This window comes from Callospermophilus lateralis, chromosome 14, assembly GCF_048772815.1.
Source record: "Callospermophilus lateralis isolate mCalLat2 chromosome 14, mCalLat2.hap1, whole genome shotgun sequence".
Classification (NCBI taxonomy): Eukaryota; Metazoa; Chordata; class Mammalia; order Rodentia; family Sciuridae; genus Callospermophilus; species Callospermophilus lateralis.
In genome coordinates, this window is record NC_135318.1 from 23,415,248 (window position 1) to 23,434,085 (window position 18,838).

An 18,838-nucleotide genomic window follows, 5' to 3' on the forward strand; every position below is an offset into this window, starting at 1 on the left:
ATTTCCCTTCTGTGGCTGGTTTTGGTGGCTCTGTTTTCCAGGGGGCATCTACAAATACATTTTGCTGTTTCCTCTTTTCTTTCCTCTCTCCCTCGCTTTTCTACTCGTCCCCTACCCCCATTAAACCTTCCTCTCAACATGTGCTGAGTTCCCACAGGTGCCAGGTACACACCAGCCACTGGGTCTCTCAGAGAATCGGAGCAGTGGTGCCACAGCCTGGCAGGGCTGCAGGCTGGGTCTGGGCAGAGGGCAGTGGGGTCTGGAGCCAGCTGACTGCACCCAGCTTTCAGAACCTGCTGTGCTCACGGCGCTGCTTTCCACTGCTCACTGGGTCCTGGCTCCTGTCTGAAGGTGTTGCATTTCCTTTCCCCTAACGCTCCCCACCCCCACCCCCACCAGCAACAAGGCTGTGGCCACTCTGTTGTGAAGCATTTCACAATCTGCCCAAGCCCTCAGAGGAGTGCCTCACGGGCTGCCAGGAGAAGCAAGCAACCTATCGCTGTCCCTCGACCTTTCCCAGGGCCACCTGCACATTCTCAGTTGGGTGGGGGGGTGGGACACCAGGGATTGTCCCCTGGCTGCTGACCATACAGCTGGACCCTACCAGGGCATGCTCATCTGGACACGGGAGATCCACTACTGCATTTACTCCTATCATGAGCAAGGTGCCCCTGCAGACTCCTGGGACACCTGGGAGTCCAGATCAGCAGGCAGGCCTGACCTGAGTAGGTTGAGTAAAAAGACCGTTCAGACCTTTGTCTTGGTTTCCCCAGTTCCCCCAGATGTGACTCCACGGTCTCTCTTTCAGGGATGAGCCTCTCTACCTCTCTCTCTTTCCAAGTAGGGGCTCAGCCCTGCCCTGCCACCTGCCCTGGGTATATGGGTTCTCAGCCCTGGACTTTCGTGTCCTGGAGGGTCTTATCATCTGTACATACCTCATAGCACCCACCCAGCAGCACAGAGCACACTGTACAGAGGGCACACTGTCGTTGCCTGATAGGACACTAGAGAATGGCATCATGGGAGTGTGAGGTGGACGGGCAGCCACACCTAGCTGTGAACTGGTCAGGCCTGCAGAAAGGTCTGCCCAGGCAGGACGCGCTGCCCTCGGGGGCAGGTGCTCTCAGTGAGAAGCCATACCTGTCTCCCCAGCGCCCTCTCCATTCCGTGTTGCCCCAGGGGTTCCACAGGCGGATGATTTCTTCCCAGCCCCTCCTGTACTGAATCTGTAAGGAAGAACAGAAAAGGAAACTGTCAGGGCTCTCTGGAAAAGTCAGCAGAAAGAGGGAATACGAATGCAGCTGCTTCTTTATCTCCGAGGACTAATTTAACTTCTGACCTCATTTGGCTGCAGCCAGGAAAAAAAAAATTGAAAGGAAAAAAAAATCAATGTCTCTCTTGCCGCCTGCATGGAGTTGGAATGAGATAGAGAAGAAAATGGCCCCTCATTCTGCTGAGCCCTTTGCAGGGCAGGTGCCACTTTATCATAGTCTCCAACTGCATCCAAGAACCTGGGTGAGCTCAGATTTAATAGCAGATAAATAGCAGAGGATGTAGCTTCCGGCTGCAGAGGACAGATCTGTATGGGTTCCCAGCCTCCTCCACCCCCTGTCACAGAAGGTATCTCTATCCCAAGAACAGAGCCCCCTTCCCTGCCAGCTCTTGTGGGGAGCTGCAGTGCAATCTCTACAGTGCCATTGTGAAGGCAGAAGGTAGAGAAGGCTGCTGTGATACTGGGACAGCCTGGGAACTGAGGGGCTGAGGCTAGACCTCTTCATCCTGCACCTCATCCTGCTGGCCAGAAGCCTCTAAGGGCAGATGGCCTGCAGTGGCCAAGCTCTCCATGTTGTCACTCATCTGATACTGAGGTCGGCACCCTGGCTCCTTCACTCCCACTAATCCAAAGGCAGGACTGTAGGAAAGCTACAAGAAACAACAGCACACCCTAGAACCTCCATTTCCAGGGACCTGGAGCCCTCAGCCTGGAGGGAGGGATTAAAATATGATCGAGTTGTAGCTGGGATATTGATCTGTGCTAAGGCTCTCTGAGCAGAGAGCAGAAGGTGGGAGCGAGTGAGTCCACTGACTGTAGGTCAGAAGGGCTGAGAAAACTGAGCAGCGCATCGGCATTCAGAGAAGACCATACGTGGAGGCGGGGCTCAGAGCTAGGGGCCGGCTAACTTGCCTTACCTCAGGTGCAGTCCTCTGGAGTAGATGGTTACATGATGGTTACATGAGCATCAGAGAGGGTAAGCGAGATTCTCAAGGCCACAAAGTAAGACAGGCGTGGGGCAGAATTCTTATCCTAGATACTTTTTGTTCATCTCCAAAGACCAGGCTCTTAATTTTGAAATTGGACATAGATAAAGACTCCTTCTGAGATGTGGCTGTGATCTTGGCCTCAAAATTAACCCTTGATCCCCCTGGCCCAGTTGCCAACAGGGCATTGCCCTGAGAAGTAACATGGCCACATGGGGGCTCTGGAACTTGGCTGTTGCTCTCTTGTCTGCCCCATCTCTGACCAGCACCACAGTGGAACATGCTCTGGCTTTTGGTGCCACCACAGGGTCTCCTGATACAGAGTTCTCACCCCTCCCTGATCTACCCCAAGGCCTTGCACACAGTTCATCATTAGCTGCCAGCACCTGCCGGAGTCCACTGAGCAGGGACATGAGAAATGGTTGCCCGGTGGCCCACAGAGCTTAATGAGCCACCCTCAGTGCCCAACAGATAGTCAGGGGCTCAGTTGGCACATGGAAGGAAAGCAGCCAGTGATTCAAAGGAGCTGGGAGCAGGGCTAAATGAGGCATGCCGACAAACACTCCCCCCCCTTGCCCAGGGGAGTCACTGCGGAGCTAGGTGCATAATAAAAAATGCCAATTTCATTTATCTTCCTGTCTGTGTCCTGCCTGGAGGGAGGATGAGCAGATTAAAAAGCATGCTACATTTATGGGCTGGTTTAATCTTAACACTGGTGGCTCAGCGTTAGGGCCTCCTCTCCTGGAGGAGGATTCTTCGACCAAGTCGAAATCTGGGCCATGTGTGATGGTGTCATTTATGAGGGTCCCCTACTGGTGACCACATGGACCTTGGCAAGGGATACAGGGGTCACATTTGAGGCAAGGTCATGGCTACAGGTAAGAGTGGGCTGACTCAGTTTCTTCACTGTCCTGGCTGCCGACCTTAACTCCTTACTTTGGCCAACTCTCTCAGAAAAGGTACCACTGGGCCAGAAGTAGCCCAGGTTACCTACCCCGGAATAGTAGCTCGGCAGACGTATTCTTTTGAATATGTTCCATTGGCCATTGATAATTATTCCCTGAAAATATGGTTTCATGGCTAACGGTAAATCAAAACCAAGTGGTACTTATCTTGTTAATACAGACCTTCTCAGAACCTTTAACCTGCTAATGTATATTGCGAGTTTCCCAGAAAGGGAAATGGTGAGCTGCATTTTTCCCAAATGTGTTTGGAAACCTGTTTTCACAGAGGATTTTTCTAGGCTAGTGCTCCTAAAGGCACCTTCTGCAAAGGGTCAGCTGCTCAGAATGGCAGGGTGGGATGGACCACAGAAGACATGGTCTTGATCATCCGTCATCCCAGGTGCGGTGCTCCATTCAGACCACTCCTTCTTCCCAAGACCAACACGGCGGATGTCACTTGATCACCGCTGTCTTTTCCACTTCTCTGCACAGGAGTCCAGACAGCATGGAAAGTGGAAAAAGCTGAAGATAAAAGCTATTTCCATCCCCAGACTTGTCCACGTCTGGGGCAGGGGAGCTTCACACTGCAGAGTGTTCGAATGTGGTCAGGGGTGATGATGGTACTGATTGTCCCACTGAGAACTCAGGCAAGGGTTTGGGGTACAGTTTGGAGGACTGGAGTCTGGAGCCACTGTGACTGAGATCTCTTCGGGCTTTCTGGGTGATCAGGGAGAGCTTTTCCTTGCTGGTGGGAAATGTTTTGTGGGCTCCTTGCTCTGTTCTGTGATGGTGGATCTGCAATGTTACGGTCACAGGCCAAAGACAAATCCATTCATACACTCATGCTAGCGCAATTACCCATTGATCCAGCGAACATTTATTAGGTGCCAGCTCTCTTCTAGTGGGCACCTAACGCAGAGGGAGCAGTTCCTTGTTGATTTACCTTAGGGAGGCAGTCAGGAGACAGGAGATACTGGCCCTGTTCTGTGAATCGAGACACTCAGTAAAACATGAAACAATGGAGCGACTGGCCTCAGTCAATGGCCAGGAGAAACGGATCGATACAGGGGTGGGGGCGGTAGTTTGGGAAAGCCACAAATTGAAGCTGACACTCAGCGATCCTGGTCTGCAAGTCCCTGTGAGACAGACAATTTGGAGTTTGGAACTCTGTCTCTTAGGGCCTAGAGGAGTAGTGGGAAATGGGAAATACAGTGGTGGGCCATTAGCAAGAAACCTCACAAGCCTGGCAAGTGGAATTGCTCCGGCTGCACGAAAGCACAGATGGGGACTGGGAAACGAGGTCCCTCAGTGGGCCATTTTTCTGGCTGCTGTTCCATGACCTTCCAAAAAGCGTTCTTTCCCATCAGGCTTCAGCTTCTCCCCACATGAATGGAAAAAGCTGGACTTCAGTGTAGACCAGTCATGCCCACACAGCAATTACACACATCTCTGTCCACCCACGTCAGTTCATGCATCTGGGGAAGGATTGCCCTCTAGTGCTGTGCACCACCCCCACCCCCCCACCCCCCCACCCCCCGCCCCCAGCTTCCACAGGAATCATGTTTCATCTGGGCACATGGAAGTCGGCTAGATGGTGTGTCTTCCCTTGGGCTTTGGTGTGGCCACGGGATTAAATTAGGCCTCTTTCTCCTCTGCTGACTGGGAGATGAGGGACTCAGAGCAGCTGTCTTGGGCTCTTAGGGGGACGGCCCCTTTTGAGGATGGAAGAGCTAACTACGAGGCCCAATTGTCTGCTTAACCAGAGAAAAGTGACATTTATCTTGGTTCAGCCCCTGTAGTTTAGAGTATCTTTGTTCTATCAGTTAAGCGTGAACATCACAGGGCACATCACCCCAGCCCTGACTTAACTGCATGATCCTTCTGCCTTCTCTTAGGACTCCTCCCTGGCCTAGCTAGAGGCTCTGACCTGAGATCATTTTAAGGAGTGCAAGGTCACTGAGCGGTTCCTGGGACAGAGGGTCCTGGGTACCAGAACTCCTGGTTGAAGACCAGGGAGCGGGGCTGCCCACGGAAGTTGTGACTGTGAGGGTAGGAGGGACACATGTCAGCTTTGCTGGGCTTGCTGGAGGCATGGGATTCTGGCTCCTGTTGAGAGGGGCAAGAACACCAGAGCAGAACCCAGGGGAAGGACGCCAGGCCAGCCGGCCAGCCTCACCTTCTCAGCCCCGGTCACAGTGTAGGCGTGCTGACTCACCAGCCCGTTCTTCATCACCTGGGCCCCAGCGGTTGGCTGCAGAGGAGAAAGGCAGACCAAGCACTGAGTTCCCTCCCCGTGTGCAGAACTCTCTTTACAGAGAGGCAGAGATGACAGCCAGAGGGTGACTGAGGGTCCAGGAGACCGCCCCGTGGCTGAAGGAACACCACAGAGTCCTGATGATCTGGGCTGCTTGCTCCACCAACCACCCAGGATGGACAAGACCCAGCATAGAAGGTGCTGGAGGCAGGGATTCTGCTGAGGCCCCTGAAATGAGCAACGGGGACTTAAAGTGCACTGTAGATCTCTGACCTACTGTAGATCTCTGGTGGCATTTTGGGTTAGAGAGGTGGGACTCCAAACCCCTACATTTAAAGAGTGCAGGAAGTGTCCCATGGATAGGGCACAGATCTTGCCTAACAGACTCAAATAACTTGGGAGGATCCCCCCAAGCTTTTCAAAATGAGACGAGCTGGCCTTATAAACCCCAAACAGAATACAAAGAAGCTACTCATGGCAGCAGGAACTGCCTTATGCAGTGCGTGATGACCCCTGGATATCAGACTCCTGGTCAGGAAGAAGTAGTAGGTCCAGGCTTTGAAGGCAGCAGCACCAGAGTCCCTGCTCAGCACTTTCTGTGTGCGGAACACCCTGCTACCCCTCAGCCTGTGTCCTCTTCTGGGAAGTAATTTCTGCACTACTCAGTTCAGAGGGAGGGCTACTGGGATTAAATGAGGTGAGCTGTGAGCTGGGTAAAGCTCACCAGCAAATGCTCCACCGTGGCCCTTTCCTTTCCCCTCCCCGACTTTGGGTCCCTGGCTGGACACCCCCGGGGAGCAAAGAGGCTCCTCATCTACTCACCCCATTTGGGGTGGCACAAGTCATCAGGGAACCTGTCTTGGCTGCCATCTTTACTGCCATCAGCAGGTCAGAAGGGGAGGAGTGCAGGTTGACAGTGGTGACCACTCCTCCTGTGAGGTCCACCAGGGCGTTTTCGATGTAGCCGTAGTGCAGTTGGGAGTAGGATCCACGCAACCTGGGAGGGGGAAGTCACATCAGCATTCGGAACCCTTTGAGGGGACACATCAGGAAGGGAGATTGCACACTGACCCTCTGCGGGGTTCCCAGGTGAGGACTGGCTTGATCCACTCTGGAGGACAACCACCCAGGAACAAAGAACATGACAAGCCCTTAGTAAACCCTGGCTGTTATTTAATGAGTATCTAATACTCCTTGTTCAGCCGGACAACGTGCTAAGTCCTGACTGTGTGCCAGGCCCACATTAGGGGCCAGGCTAGGGAGCACACCAGTTATGTGTCCAAAGACAAGCAAGACCCCTTCCCTGCCTTCCAGCAGGGACAAGCAGCAAAATGCCTGTTCCCACCCTGGGCAGACCCTGATGGAGAGCTTCCGTTTCCAGAACCAGCCTGGAATCAGCAGGGAGACAAGGTGGCTTTACTCAGGTAACACAGAAAGGGACAAATCTGACATAAGACTCCCTCAGACTGTTATCCCGAGACCTCTTCCCATCTCCCACCTCTGGGCCTTCTGTTTTTGCATCTGCACCCCCAAAAATACCCAGCCTCTATGCCCCTATCTTGCCCTACTCTGGATTCTGCCCCAAGCCTCGGTGGCTCATCACAGACCACCTGGGCCCAACCCCTGGTCTCGGAGCTCTTGAGCCCTCAATCCCTGAGAAGAGGCTGAAGGTTTTGAGGGTTCATCTGGGAAATGAGCATGAACAGCACCTGCCTTGTGGGGCTGTGGGGGTCACTGCTGGTGAGTGGATCGTGTGCACCTGGCTCTGTGACACTGGTGTCAACGTGAGACATCAGGACACACTCTCCTTACAAGGGGGTCATAATAACAATATACCAGGTTTCTTGGCCCTTCTTGGGTGTGTATTTGCTACAAGAATGGGGGATCCCTGTGGAACAGAGAGGACAGGCCGAACCTAACCTGGGGTCTAGGGAAGACTTCTGGGAGGGACCCTCTGAGTCAAGGTTCACCCAGGTAAGGAAAGAGGTACAGGTATTCCAAGGAGGAAGAATCGCAGTGGGGAGACCCCCAGCACCTGAAGAGCTGGTGACGGGGCCAGCAACAGGGAAGGGAGTGGCCTGTGGTTCCACCAGTCACAGTGGTTCCACTGAAGCAGGGACAAGACATATCGTATTTACTTTGAGGGCGGGGGCAGAGGGGGTCGTCTAGTTCCTGTCAGTGGGGTGAACTGTCTTTCTGTGGAATCCCCAAATCCATCCAGGGCAACCACACAGACAGGCAGCAGGGACGCAGAGGGCAGCAGGGCCTAGGGTTGCCTCCTGGCTTCAAAGATGCCCAGTGGCAGCTGCCCTTGCCTTTGTCATCTCTGAGACTCCAGCTTTTTTCCAGAGTCCTGTACATTCCTGTCTGTAGCAAGCAGAGGTAGGGCCTTTGACAGGTGGCAGGCAGCAGGTGTGGGCTGGGGGAACCTTGCTGTGCCATTTTTTTTTTCTAGTGCTGCAAAATCAGATGTGAATCGGGCCCTAGATCCATGCCCACTGCGGCCTTTACAGTGTCTTTGGCCTTGGACAAGTCCCTGCCCTGCCCTGTCTTTGGCCACTCAGCTGGAAAGAGCAAGGTGGATTTGATGCTCTTGGAGCCCAGACTCTTCTTTCTCAACCTGTTTCCACCTAGGTCACTTTCCCAGGAAACTACCTAAAATTCCAATAAATTCACTTCAGCAAATACGTATCGAATAGAATACAGCACAGATGCCTAGATGGCTTAGAAAGCCAGTTGCTAAAGAAAGTTAAGGACCCATAGAACAAAGGGGCAATTCTACAGGAACCACCATGTGACAGATTTACCCAACTTGTTTTAAAACTGGTTCTGATCTTATCATCCCCTCTCCCTCTCCCTGACCCTGGGTTAGGCCTGATAGGAGACTCTTATCTCAGGAGCCCTTACTCAATCAACTGCAGAGCCACCCTTTGATCAAAATAGTGCCCAACTGGGTCTCAGCATTCAGTTCTTGAGGTCACACTTGTCATTGCTGGGGCTACTGAAGGTTCCAGGCTGGGGTTCTGGAGCCTGTTTCGGAGCCTCATTGCAATAGCCCCTTCCTGCCCAAACCCTTCAGGGCAACGTCATGGCCACCGCAGGACAGCAGTGGAGGGCTCTGTCCCCTCCCTGGCTATCTCACAGACGCAGTCTCAGTGTCCCTAAGTCTCATCTGAGGTCTCCCACCCACACTGTTCTGTAGTCACCAGAAACACCCCTTTCCTGACTCCCAAGGCCAGCACCCCTCCAGGACTTCCAGAATCTTCTCTCACTGTCAGTCTGCAGTGTTCACAAAGCTGGTCCCAGCAGCAGCTGGGTGTTTTGACAAGGAGCTATCGCCCTGCTTTCCAAACATGAGCTCAAGGATCCCGCTGATGCTTAGGAACGCGGCAACTATTCTTAGTCCTCTTGGCTGATGGAAAATAGAAAGAAAAGGGGAGAGAGAAAACTGGACTTGCCACCTTGTCACTAAACCTTGTCACCAGAACCCAGGAATTCCGAGAGTTTTGTCCTTATTTCTCTACTTCAGCCTTATTTGGGGAAAATGTCTATCTGTCTGCAGTGATACGAGAGGGAAGAATCCAGATGTCTAAATCCGAACCAGACAAGATGCTGAAATACTGCAATTCTCACCTGCAGAGAATTTATGAAGGGTAGTATGCAGCCTGCCAGATTTTGTACCTAATCTGCTCTCTATTTTATAACCTCTGGGGAAAAGAATCCCCAAACATGGATTTCTTCCCCCCACATTTGACTGACTTGACCAATTCATTTCCAGAATCCTCAGGCACAAGGATAGTTGAAAGTTTGGAGTTCCCATGCTTATTCGGCAGCTGCCTACACCCCTGGAGCAAAAGAGGGGCTCTGTACACGGACAGATTTGTTTTCCACACCTGTGCTACAGTCTCCATGTGCCAGGCACAAAGTTATCCAAAGCAAGAAGACAAATCTCTTTCTGTAGGACTAACATTATTGAGGACTGGTGGGAAAGTATGTGACAGAGAGAACAGTTATTGCACCACCTTGGCCTCAAACGCTGTGTGACCTTGGACAAGCCTTTTCACCTCTCTAAGCCTCAGTTTCCTCACCTTTCACAGAAGAAGGGATGGTTCAGTACTCACAGAAGTCCCCTCCCGCTCTGCTCTCGAGTGCTATAATTCTATTTGACTCACTCCTGCATTCTCCAGCTTCCTTCTTTGGTTGGGTGGGGGCAAAGCTTTTAAATGGCGTTAATAGTTTGAAACATTTTACCTTCAGCTAGATTTCTTTGGGCAGCGGAATTTGGATTCCAGGTCTACTTTCCCATTTCTTTTCAAGCTGAATGATTGCTTTAGGTCAGCTGTTAACAAAATGGGGTCAAAGTCATCATTTCATTCCGCAGCTTTCTAATTCTCCCAGTGAACCTCCACGCTACCCCCTTTCACATAAGAGAAAAAGGAGGCCCTGGACTGATGGGGGCGGGATCCATGCTGCAAAGATAATGGCAGTATTTTTGTAAGTAGCTTAGAAGTGAATTAACCTCCCCAAACATGTGTGCCAGTTCAACAACCGCTGCTGTTATCTGGGCTTCATTTCCTGTGCTAACAAACAGCTCTTCCTAACACTGGAAATGAGCAACAACCTCGGTTTTTCACAAGCTGCCTGAGAAAAAAGAATGTACCCCAAGAGGACTCGGGTACCTTGCTCCTTAGGTTGTAGGTTCCAGAAGTCAGGAATTTGGGAGGACTATGGTATTATGACCACCCCAGAGGGCCTAGGACTGGATGCAGCCAGGGCTGCAGTCCTGATAAATGGGGTCCCCTGGTCAGGTGCAGGAGGCCTCGGCTGATTCAGGTTACCTACACCTGCCACCTCCATCTGCTGGGAGGCTGGGCTTCCCCACTTGTGAGATGAGGGTCTGGTTGTGGTGATTCTGGAACCCCCGCCTGCTCATTTTCTTCTCCAGGGTGTGGTTCTCTGTGTGGCCTTTGCCCTGGGAGGGATAACTGCTCACTCTCATGTGTCCTTGACAAGTATATACTTTCTGAGACATAGTTTCTTTCCATAAATAACTTTGTGTTTTATTGCTTAGTGTCTCTTGCCCCACTCTCTCAGTACCTGGCCTCTGTAGACATTCCTATGTGTCTTGTCTATTGGATCTGAGGCTTCCAACTACTGTGTGGCTTTCCACATGAGCACATCTGCCCCATGGTACCTATGCACCTGGTGATAGGTGCCACCATAGTTCCAATCTGCACCCCCACAGCACTGTCAGGAACAGCCTTAGACTTGTCTCCTTAGTGTCCCTCTAGGAGTGTCTTACAGGGTGTGAGATGTGCATGTCACTAATCTGTTGTCGAGTGGCTATTCAGAAGGCTGTTTTGTGGCACTTCCTCCAGGTCTCTTCGAGGATTCCTGGCAAACACTCGGCATTATCCAGAATTCTAACCTCTGCAGTCTCCTAGGAGTGAAGAGGTGTTTTATTATTCTTTTTATTTGCATTTTTCTGATTCTGGAAAGTCTGAGCATCTGTTCACCTGTAAGGGGCTTTATGACAGTGCCCTCTTCCTCACACACAGCCTGAGAGTCTGTCCCAGTGCCAACCCCAGTGCCTGGCATCTGGGGAGATGCTCAGGAGACATCCGTTGAATAAAAGCCAGCCCCAAAGCCCAGGTGAAACGTGAGTCAGATGCTGTAAGTCCTCAGCCTGTCAGCGCCAGAAGGTAGTCCCCGAGCATAGTGTGCAGAGCACAGGAGAATGGGCAAAAGCTGCCCCACACCCACATCCACCGCCATGCCAGGCCTCCAGCTGCCTTGTCCTCAGCTTGAAGTGCCCCGTTGATATCTTTGCCTGACGCACTCTCTGCTGGGGCTGCTTCTGCCCCTAAGTCCCCTATTGCGCAGGATCCCCCATCCTTCCTGCCTCACTCGGATGCTGCCTCCTCCTACAGACTCAGCCTGACTCTCTGTGGGTCGGACAGTCAGGCTCAGTTTCTCCTCTGCCCTCTCACTGGACTTTGACCAAGGTATCACTCCGTCAGGCCCCTGTATCTGCAGGCTCCACATTCACGACTCAACTAACCACAGATCAAGATTATTGGGAGGAAAACTGGGTCTGTACTGAGCATGCACAATCTTTCCTTGTCATTATTCCCTAAACAATACAGTTTAACAACAATTTGCAGAGCATTTACATTGCATTAGGTATTGCATGTAATGCAGAGATGATTCAAAGCATACAGGAGGATGTGATAGGTTATATACAAACACTACACCATTTTATATAAGAACCTTGAGCACCTGTGGGTTTTAGAATCCATGTGGGGTCTTAGAACCACTTTCCTTCAGATTCCAAGGAGGGCTATATTTCATATGGACTCACACCAGCCTAGCAATAATATTATCTGTGCATATCTCTGTCTTCTGCCCTGCCCACACTTCACTATGTGTCCCTGGGTCCCTCTTGATGGCCCCAGCACTGATTCTTGCACATGATGATTATTTACAGAGGATGCCCAGCCAGGTGGCAATGGCTCTGATATTCCAAGGGGCATTGCCCACATTCAGGAGAGCTGCTGAGGGCTACAGGGCCAGCTGGTGGGGAACATCTGCAAGGGCAAGGCATAGGCATGCAGGGCCAGCATGGAACTCTGGGGAGAGAAGCAGGCCCATACTTACTTGGCATAAGCTTTCTCCAGCAGGCAGGGCCAGAATTCTTGGTTGCCTTTGCGAGGATGTACAAAAAGGCAGTCTCTGCCTATGGCAGGCAGGCGATCATCAACAACCACTTCCACCCACTGGCCATACTGCCAGAACTGGAAGAGAGACACATGTATGTGGTGAGGCAGGAAGGAGTCTCTGCAGCCCTTCAACCTAAGTCAAAAGACAGCCACAGTTGCAACAAGACTTCCATAATGCAAAAACAAACTAGACCCAGAGCAAATCCCAGCTCAGGTTGCTAAACAGGACAAGGGCGTGTCACCCATATTGGTAGATGGAGAAAATTAGGCACAGACCAAGTTAGCCCAGGGAGGAAGGAGACTTGGGTTCAGTTTGGCTTTTCTTCTAACTATGACCTCACATCGGCAAGTTCTTTGTGAATTGCAAGGACATGGAGACTCTCTAGGTTCTAGTGCACAAAGGACAGTAGAGGGAGAATGTGCTAAGTAACCAAGAAGAGTGGTAGATGCAGGACTGTAAGGGGGGCGGGGAAAACCCACCAGAAGCTCAGAAGCTGAGAACCTGAGGGAGGAGGTAAGATTCAGGCAGTTGATGAGGAGACAGGGAAGGAATCTCAGGAGGTGAGACCACATGGGCAAAGGCTTGGAGGCAGATGATGCTCATGGCTCAGGAGGACCTAGGTGGTGACAGTCTCCCTCTGGCCCTTCTGTCCTCACGTCACACTGGCATTGCCATTACAAAGAAATGTAACTGGCTGGTACTGCTGCTGCTAAGAGCTCCAATGAGCCAGATGTTCCTCTCCAAAACAGACTGTTTTCATCTTTAGCATTCAACTCTGAACGGTTCACCCGGGGACATGGCCAAATGAGGAGAATCCATTACAAAGCCAGACTTCTGAGTTTCTTTGCTGGCCTCCCCTGTGCCGGATGAGCAGCAGGGCTTCCAGTTTCAGCCCTGAGCCTTGATGAAAGCAAGTCGAAGCTGCAGGGGCTCCGCTAAAGCTGGGTGGATGTGATCTCTCATCCACATGGCCTTTTCCACAGCTGGATACCCCAGATGTCAGGCTGACACATCCAGCTGAGGACGCACTTTCAGAGCAGAGATGGAGATGAAGAGATGTCAGCAGAGACAGCAAAGAACATGTCCTCATGGACATGAATGCATCCGTGCACTGCAGCTGACTCACGCATACTGTGGACTTGCAGTCTTCTCGCATCGAGCAGCAAGATGTGTAGGTGGCGAGGCTGAGGGAATAGGCATGTTATCAGGAGCTGATCCCAGCTCCCAGAAGAGTCAGGGACTGGAAGTACCATTTAGGTTTTGGGCTTAACTGAGTAGCAACACAGAGCAGAGATTGTCCAGTTGGTAGAACTGTGTGTGAATTCTGGTTTTGACCCTTAATGCCCAAGCAACAAATGTTGGGTGAGACACTTCACTGTGACTCAGTTTCCTCATCTGTCAAATGATGGTAAGATTAAGAACTAGCTTCCTTATAGGCAGTGACTGGGATCAGATGACTGTGAAAGTGAGAGTGTTGTTTTAAGGGACTGTTTGTCAACAGTCATTTTGTTTGGCACCCAGAGTAGAGCCTGGTGCCTAGAAGGCCTGCACAAGTGAGTGCATCCTGGCTCCAGTAAGCTGCTCTGGTTACAATGACTAGAAATCACCCTTGCCTCCATCTTCTTTTACCAGAAATGCTGATGGAACTTTCTCTCCCTAGACAAAGAGAGCATCAGATAAGTTTGCTGTTGCAGGAGAGGTTGTAAGTGGCCTGACTGGTGGTCAGGAATGGGACCATGAACCTATATTTCTTGGTGTGCATTTCTGGATGAGGAAGGAGGACTGGTGTCTGGACAGAGTTTCTACCCTCTAAGAACCATGCAGGCACCATTTTGCCTGCACCCAAATGCCTGACAAGAAAACCAGAAGTGTTTTGGGCAAAGCATCCAAGGGGCCATGGGCACTGGGTGCTATCCAGAAGAATTGCTTGAGCACACAACCATGAGAAGAGGTCTTCAGAGCTCAGCACTGCAGATGCCTTTGGGGAATTGTGCAACTGTCTTTGTCACCCAGAAGGGCAAAGCGTGTCCTGCCTGGGTCTATAACCACCTAAGTAACTCCTCCAACCCCCGCCACCACAGCCATGTTGGCAGCTCCAGGGTGAGCCCAGGCGTAGCTCAATCCTGAATCTTCCAGTGCACTCCTCATTGTGTCCCTGGACCAGCAATGGCAGCAGTATCACCAAGGTGCTATCGAAAGAACCAGGATGCACACAGTGGGACCTCAGGAGGTGAGAACAGCGCTGATAAATCCAGCTGAGGATGCACTGCAAGAGGCCCAGCAATGATGGAGAGAGATTGAGCAGGAGGAGGCTGGTCTTCAGATAGAGAGTATACTGAATTCAAGGCAGGACTATTTCTTAAAGGCACACATCTGAATATTTTCTAGAAAGATTTTTGAATTCCGGGGAAAGAAAGAGAACCTCTTAGAGATGTGCAGTTTGAAAGTACATTCTGCATACAAAAGCTGGAAAATAGATTAGCATTGGATTTTCTTCTGTAATATTAGAAGCCACAAGACAATGGGACAACGGAAATTTTGAGAAAAGGAACGTGTTCCAAGAATCCTAAATCTAACCAAAATGTCGTTTCTTAAATAAGAGCACATGAAAACCCCTCATGTAGACTGAGGAAATTATGCAAAGAGCTACTTCTATCCAATGAAAGTTAAATTAGAACAAAAATCTCAAGCAATAAAGGTAGAAGAAACAGTGGTAATCAATGAGTTCTTAACATGCTTTTTATAAGAAACAGGCCTAAAATAGTGAAAATGAAATTGGTAATTAAGGGACAAGCAAAGATGTAAGAGGGAAATGTAAATAATAGGAAGTTGGTGTGGCAATGTGATTGTCAGATAAAGAGAAATTCAAGGCCAAAGGCTTTAAGTATAACAAATAGAGATGCTACACAAGTTTATCCTAACAAAAAGATAAAGATCATAAACCTCTGGCCACCAAAGGATACAAGGAGAATATGTGCAAAGCCAGAATACTTGTAAGCATGAGAAGTCTCAAAACAATGACTTTGAGGTGGAACTTCAATTGTCCATTTAGTATTTGATAAATTAAACAGAAAAATTAAGTCCAGATAAAATAGAAAATTGTAGATAGTACAATCTGCAAATCAGAAAGATTGATTCAATGAATACCCTCATGACCCCTGGATAACCTAAATTCTCCTGTGTCCGTGAATCAGCAACAAAAACTGTCACAGACTTAACCATAACTAAAACTAGTTTAATAATTTCCCAGAATGTTGATATTTTAGGATTTATATTCTTTGGCTATAATCTAACAAAACTAAAACTCAGCAGCCAGATGATTTATTTAATTTATAAATGTCATCATTTATAAATTAAATAAACTTTAAAGGAATAACCCCCATATGTATATGAATGAACAAACCAAAACTTAAAAACCAAAAATAATCATCTTAAAATTAATAAAAGTAAATCTGTGTGTGTGGACGGGGACTGGAGATTGTACCAGAGTCTTGTGTCAGCTACTCTTCAACTGAGCTACATTCCCAGGCCAAAAGTAAAATATTTTATAATAAAACTTATAGATTCAGATAAGATCTCAGAGGAAAATTTATAGTTTTAAAAGCTTTTGTCATTAAAAAAGAATTCAAATACTAAACTGTGCAATTTCAGTAAACAAAAAAGAACAATACAATTAACCACGATAAAGAAAAAAGGAATTAATAAAGATAAAATTAAAATTAATAGCATAGAAATCAAACCTTAAAAGGAAAAAAATAGCATGAATAGTGAAAATCAAAGTTGATTTGTTTTAAAATATCAATACAAACAGATTAGTTGGATTAAGAAAAACTGGATTATGGAAAAATAAAAATATAGCACTGTTGTTGAGAAAGTAGATTTAGCCACAGATTATAAGAAATTCAATGGATTCTCAGAGAATCACATGAGCAAATCTAAGGCAATGCATTTGGAAATACAGAAGAAATAGTTGATTTTTCTGGTAAAGAATAAATTTCAAGAATTAAGTTCAGTAGAAATAAGGTATCTGAGCAGGTTAATAGTTACTGAATATATAGAAGGAGTTAAAGAAATTATATTTTAAAATGTGATTAGGCAGGGTCAGCTAATTTAACCATTGTCTATTTTTTTCTTTCTTTTGTTTTTATTTATTTTACTTTCAAAGGACAGATAATGATTAGCAAATATTATTCAAATTATCTCAAATTAAAAAGTAGTCTCAACCAATTCATTTTTAAAAGCTAGCATAATGCAAATGTGACAAAATAACATAAACTAGAAGCTAATTTTACACATGATACAGGGACAAAAATTCTAACAAAGTATTTAGCCCATTGAATCTGACAGCGTATCAGGAAAATATATTAACCAAATCAAAGGGAGACAGGAATTTGACTCTTTTCACTTTAATTCAAAATTGTGAGTTGCTTACTAATGTGACGGAGCAAAGAAGAGCAAAATAAGTTCTACAAAAATTAAAATGAAAAACAAAATTATCTTTTAAAAAGTTGGATTGCTTTGTTTTCTATTTTTTTATTTGTAGATGAACACAATACCTTTATTTTTGTATTTATTTTTATGTGGGGTTGAGGTTCAAACCCAGTGCCTCATATGTGTGAGGCAAGCACTCTACCACTGAGCCACAACTCCAGTCTCGAAAAAAATTATCTTTATTTCAATTATTAGGTAACTAAAATGATCCAGATTTTGCTAAAGAACAAAATAAGAAATTATTAAAGAGTCTGGTAAGGTATTTAGATCCAGTTTAACATATAATAAATAGTAGCTTTTCTTTTTTCCAGTGATGCCTAGTTGGAAATGAGCAGAACAAAAACAAACAAATAAACAAAAAACCCAACTTCATTCACATTAGCTATAAAATTATAAAATATTTGAGCATAAATTTACCAAGAAAGGTAGAGCACCAATAAGAAAACATAACTATAACATTTTACCGAAGGGCATAAAACTAGTTCTGAATAAATAGAAAGGCAACGTTTCTGGAAGAGAATAATTAAAATAATAAAAATGTAATTTTTCCAAATTAATACATAAATTTGATGCTAATACATTGTACATCACAGTGGCTTTTATTTTTAATTAGACTAATGATTTAAAAATTCCCACGGAAGAATAAATGTGCAAGAAGTACCAAGACATTTTTGAGAAAATAATAATGAATAATGAAGGGGGGGGACTTTGCCCCAGGGGTTACAACTTGCTATGATACTCCTGTAATCAAAATAACAGGACATGGTGCAGGAATAGATACAGAGACAAGACCCCACCATCATTACAAGGTTCTGAATCAATAACTCTTTTATTTTGCTAATTATTACTGTCATTTCTTCTTATTTCCATGAAAACACTTTAATTCTCATATGTGTAATCAAGTCATAAGCCCCATGAGATAGGCTGTGTAACTAACACAGGAATGTCACTCTCAGGCTCCCAGGCCACAAGAATACCCGGGACTCTGGCTTCCTCTGTGCCTCTGTGCTCAAGGGGTGCTCTATCGTCTAAGGAGCGACAGTAGCATACATACCCGGAAACGGAAAATCCCTGCATACTGGTGTGAAAAGCTTTGGTCCAGCAGGATCTTCTGCAGACACTGAGGGTTCTGGGTCAAGGAGCCCAGCGCTGCCAGGAACCAGCAGTCTCCTGGGAAGGGATAAAGTCAGAGAGGCCATGTGGACACACCTGGAAGACCCAACCCATGACTTTACAGGTCCTTGGCCCCCAGAATTGGCACACTTCCTTATGAAAACAGGTTGAGCATACTTTATTTGGAACGCTTGGGATCAGACAAGTTATAGATTTGGGATTTTTTCAAATTTTGGAATATTTGCATATACACAATGAGTTATCTTAGGGAGGGACTCAAGCTTAAATACAAAATTCATATATGTTTCATATGCACCTTATACACAGTGCCTGAAGGCAAATTTTAAGCAGAGTAGGATTTTTAGTGCACCTGTATTTGACTTCAACCCATAACGTGAAGTCAGATGTGAAATTTTCTACTTGTGGCAATAAGCTGGCTCTCAAAAAGTTTAGAATTTTGGAGCATTTCAGATTTTGAATGAAGACGGCTTAATGTATAACCCATATTTGCCTCTGAGAGAAGAAAACTGGGGAAAGGATTCACTGGGGCCAGTTCCAAGCAAGTAGAAGGGACAGCTGATGGCTGTTGTAGTGGTGGCGGTGGGGGTGATGGTGTGGTGAGGGAGCACGGGGGAACCCCAGCCAGGCTTTGACAGAGCCGGGTCCAACTTACTCCTTGATTCTCTTATTGCCAAAGTGCTCAGAGCTAAAGTCATAGAAAATTCTGCTGCTAGCAAAGGTGGCAGTGGTGCTTTGGACCACATGGGAAACAGACCTTTGCTGATACTTGCTCAGCTCCTACCCACACAGGGCCTTTGTAGGCTGCACAGGATTCTCTCTTCTTGCCTTGAGGGATGTGGGCCTTGTGTTTCTCCTTGGGTAGCATTGTGGGCCCGTTTGAACATGCTTATCCCCTCCCCTGAGTCTCTCCTTTACCTTCAACAGGGTCAACTGTTTGAATCCTATTTCAGTGCCGAAGCCATAGAGACACACTTAGAGAGCTCCTTTCTCCAGTCAGCAAAACCCTGTGAGTGGACTATGGGGTGGTGGCCAGGTA

The 18,838-nt window shown here is 47.8% G+C and overlaps 1 protein-coding gene across 1 annotated transcript in view; it reads right to left on the reverse strand.

Annotated features, from left to right (window-relative positions):
* The window catches only part of Capn13 (calpain 13), a 50,283-nt gene that overhangs the window by 21,935 nt on the left and 9,510 nt on the right, over positions 1 to 18,838 (reverse strand). The window contains exons 3-7 of the mRNA XM_076833787.2: positions 17,723 to 17,838; positions 12,115 to 12,251; positions 6,280 to 6,454; positions 5,380 to 5,454; positions 1,141 to 1,226 (exon numbers count right to left, since the gene is read on the reverse strand). Of these exons, the coding sequence (XP_076689902.2) occupies positions 1,141 to 1,226; positions 5,380 to 5,454; positions 6,280 to 6,454; positions 12,115 to 12,251; positions 17,723 to 17,838 (589 nt within the window). The remainder of the gene's footprint in view (positions 1 to 1,140; positions 1,227 to 5,379; positions 5,455 to 6,279; positions 6,455 to 12,114; positions 12,252 to 17,722; positions 17,839 to 18,838) is intronic.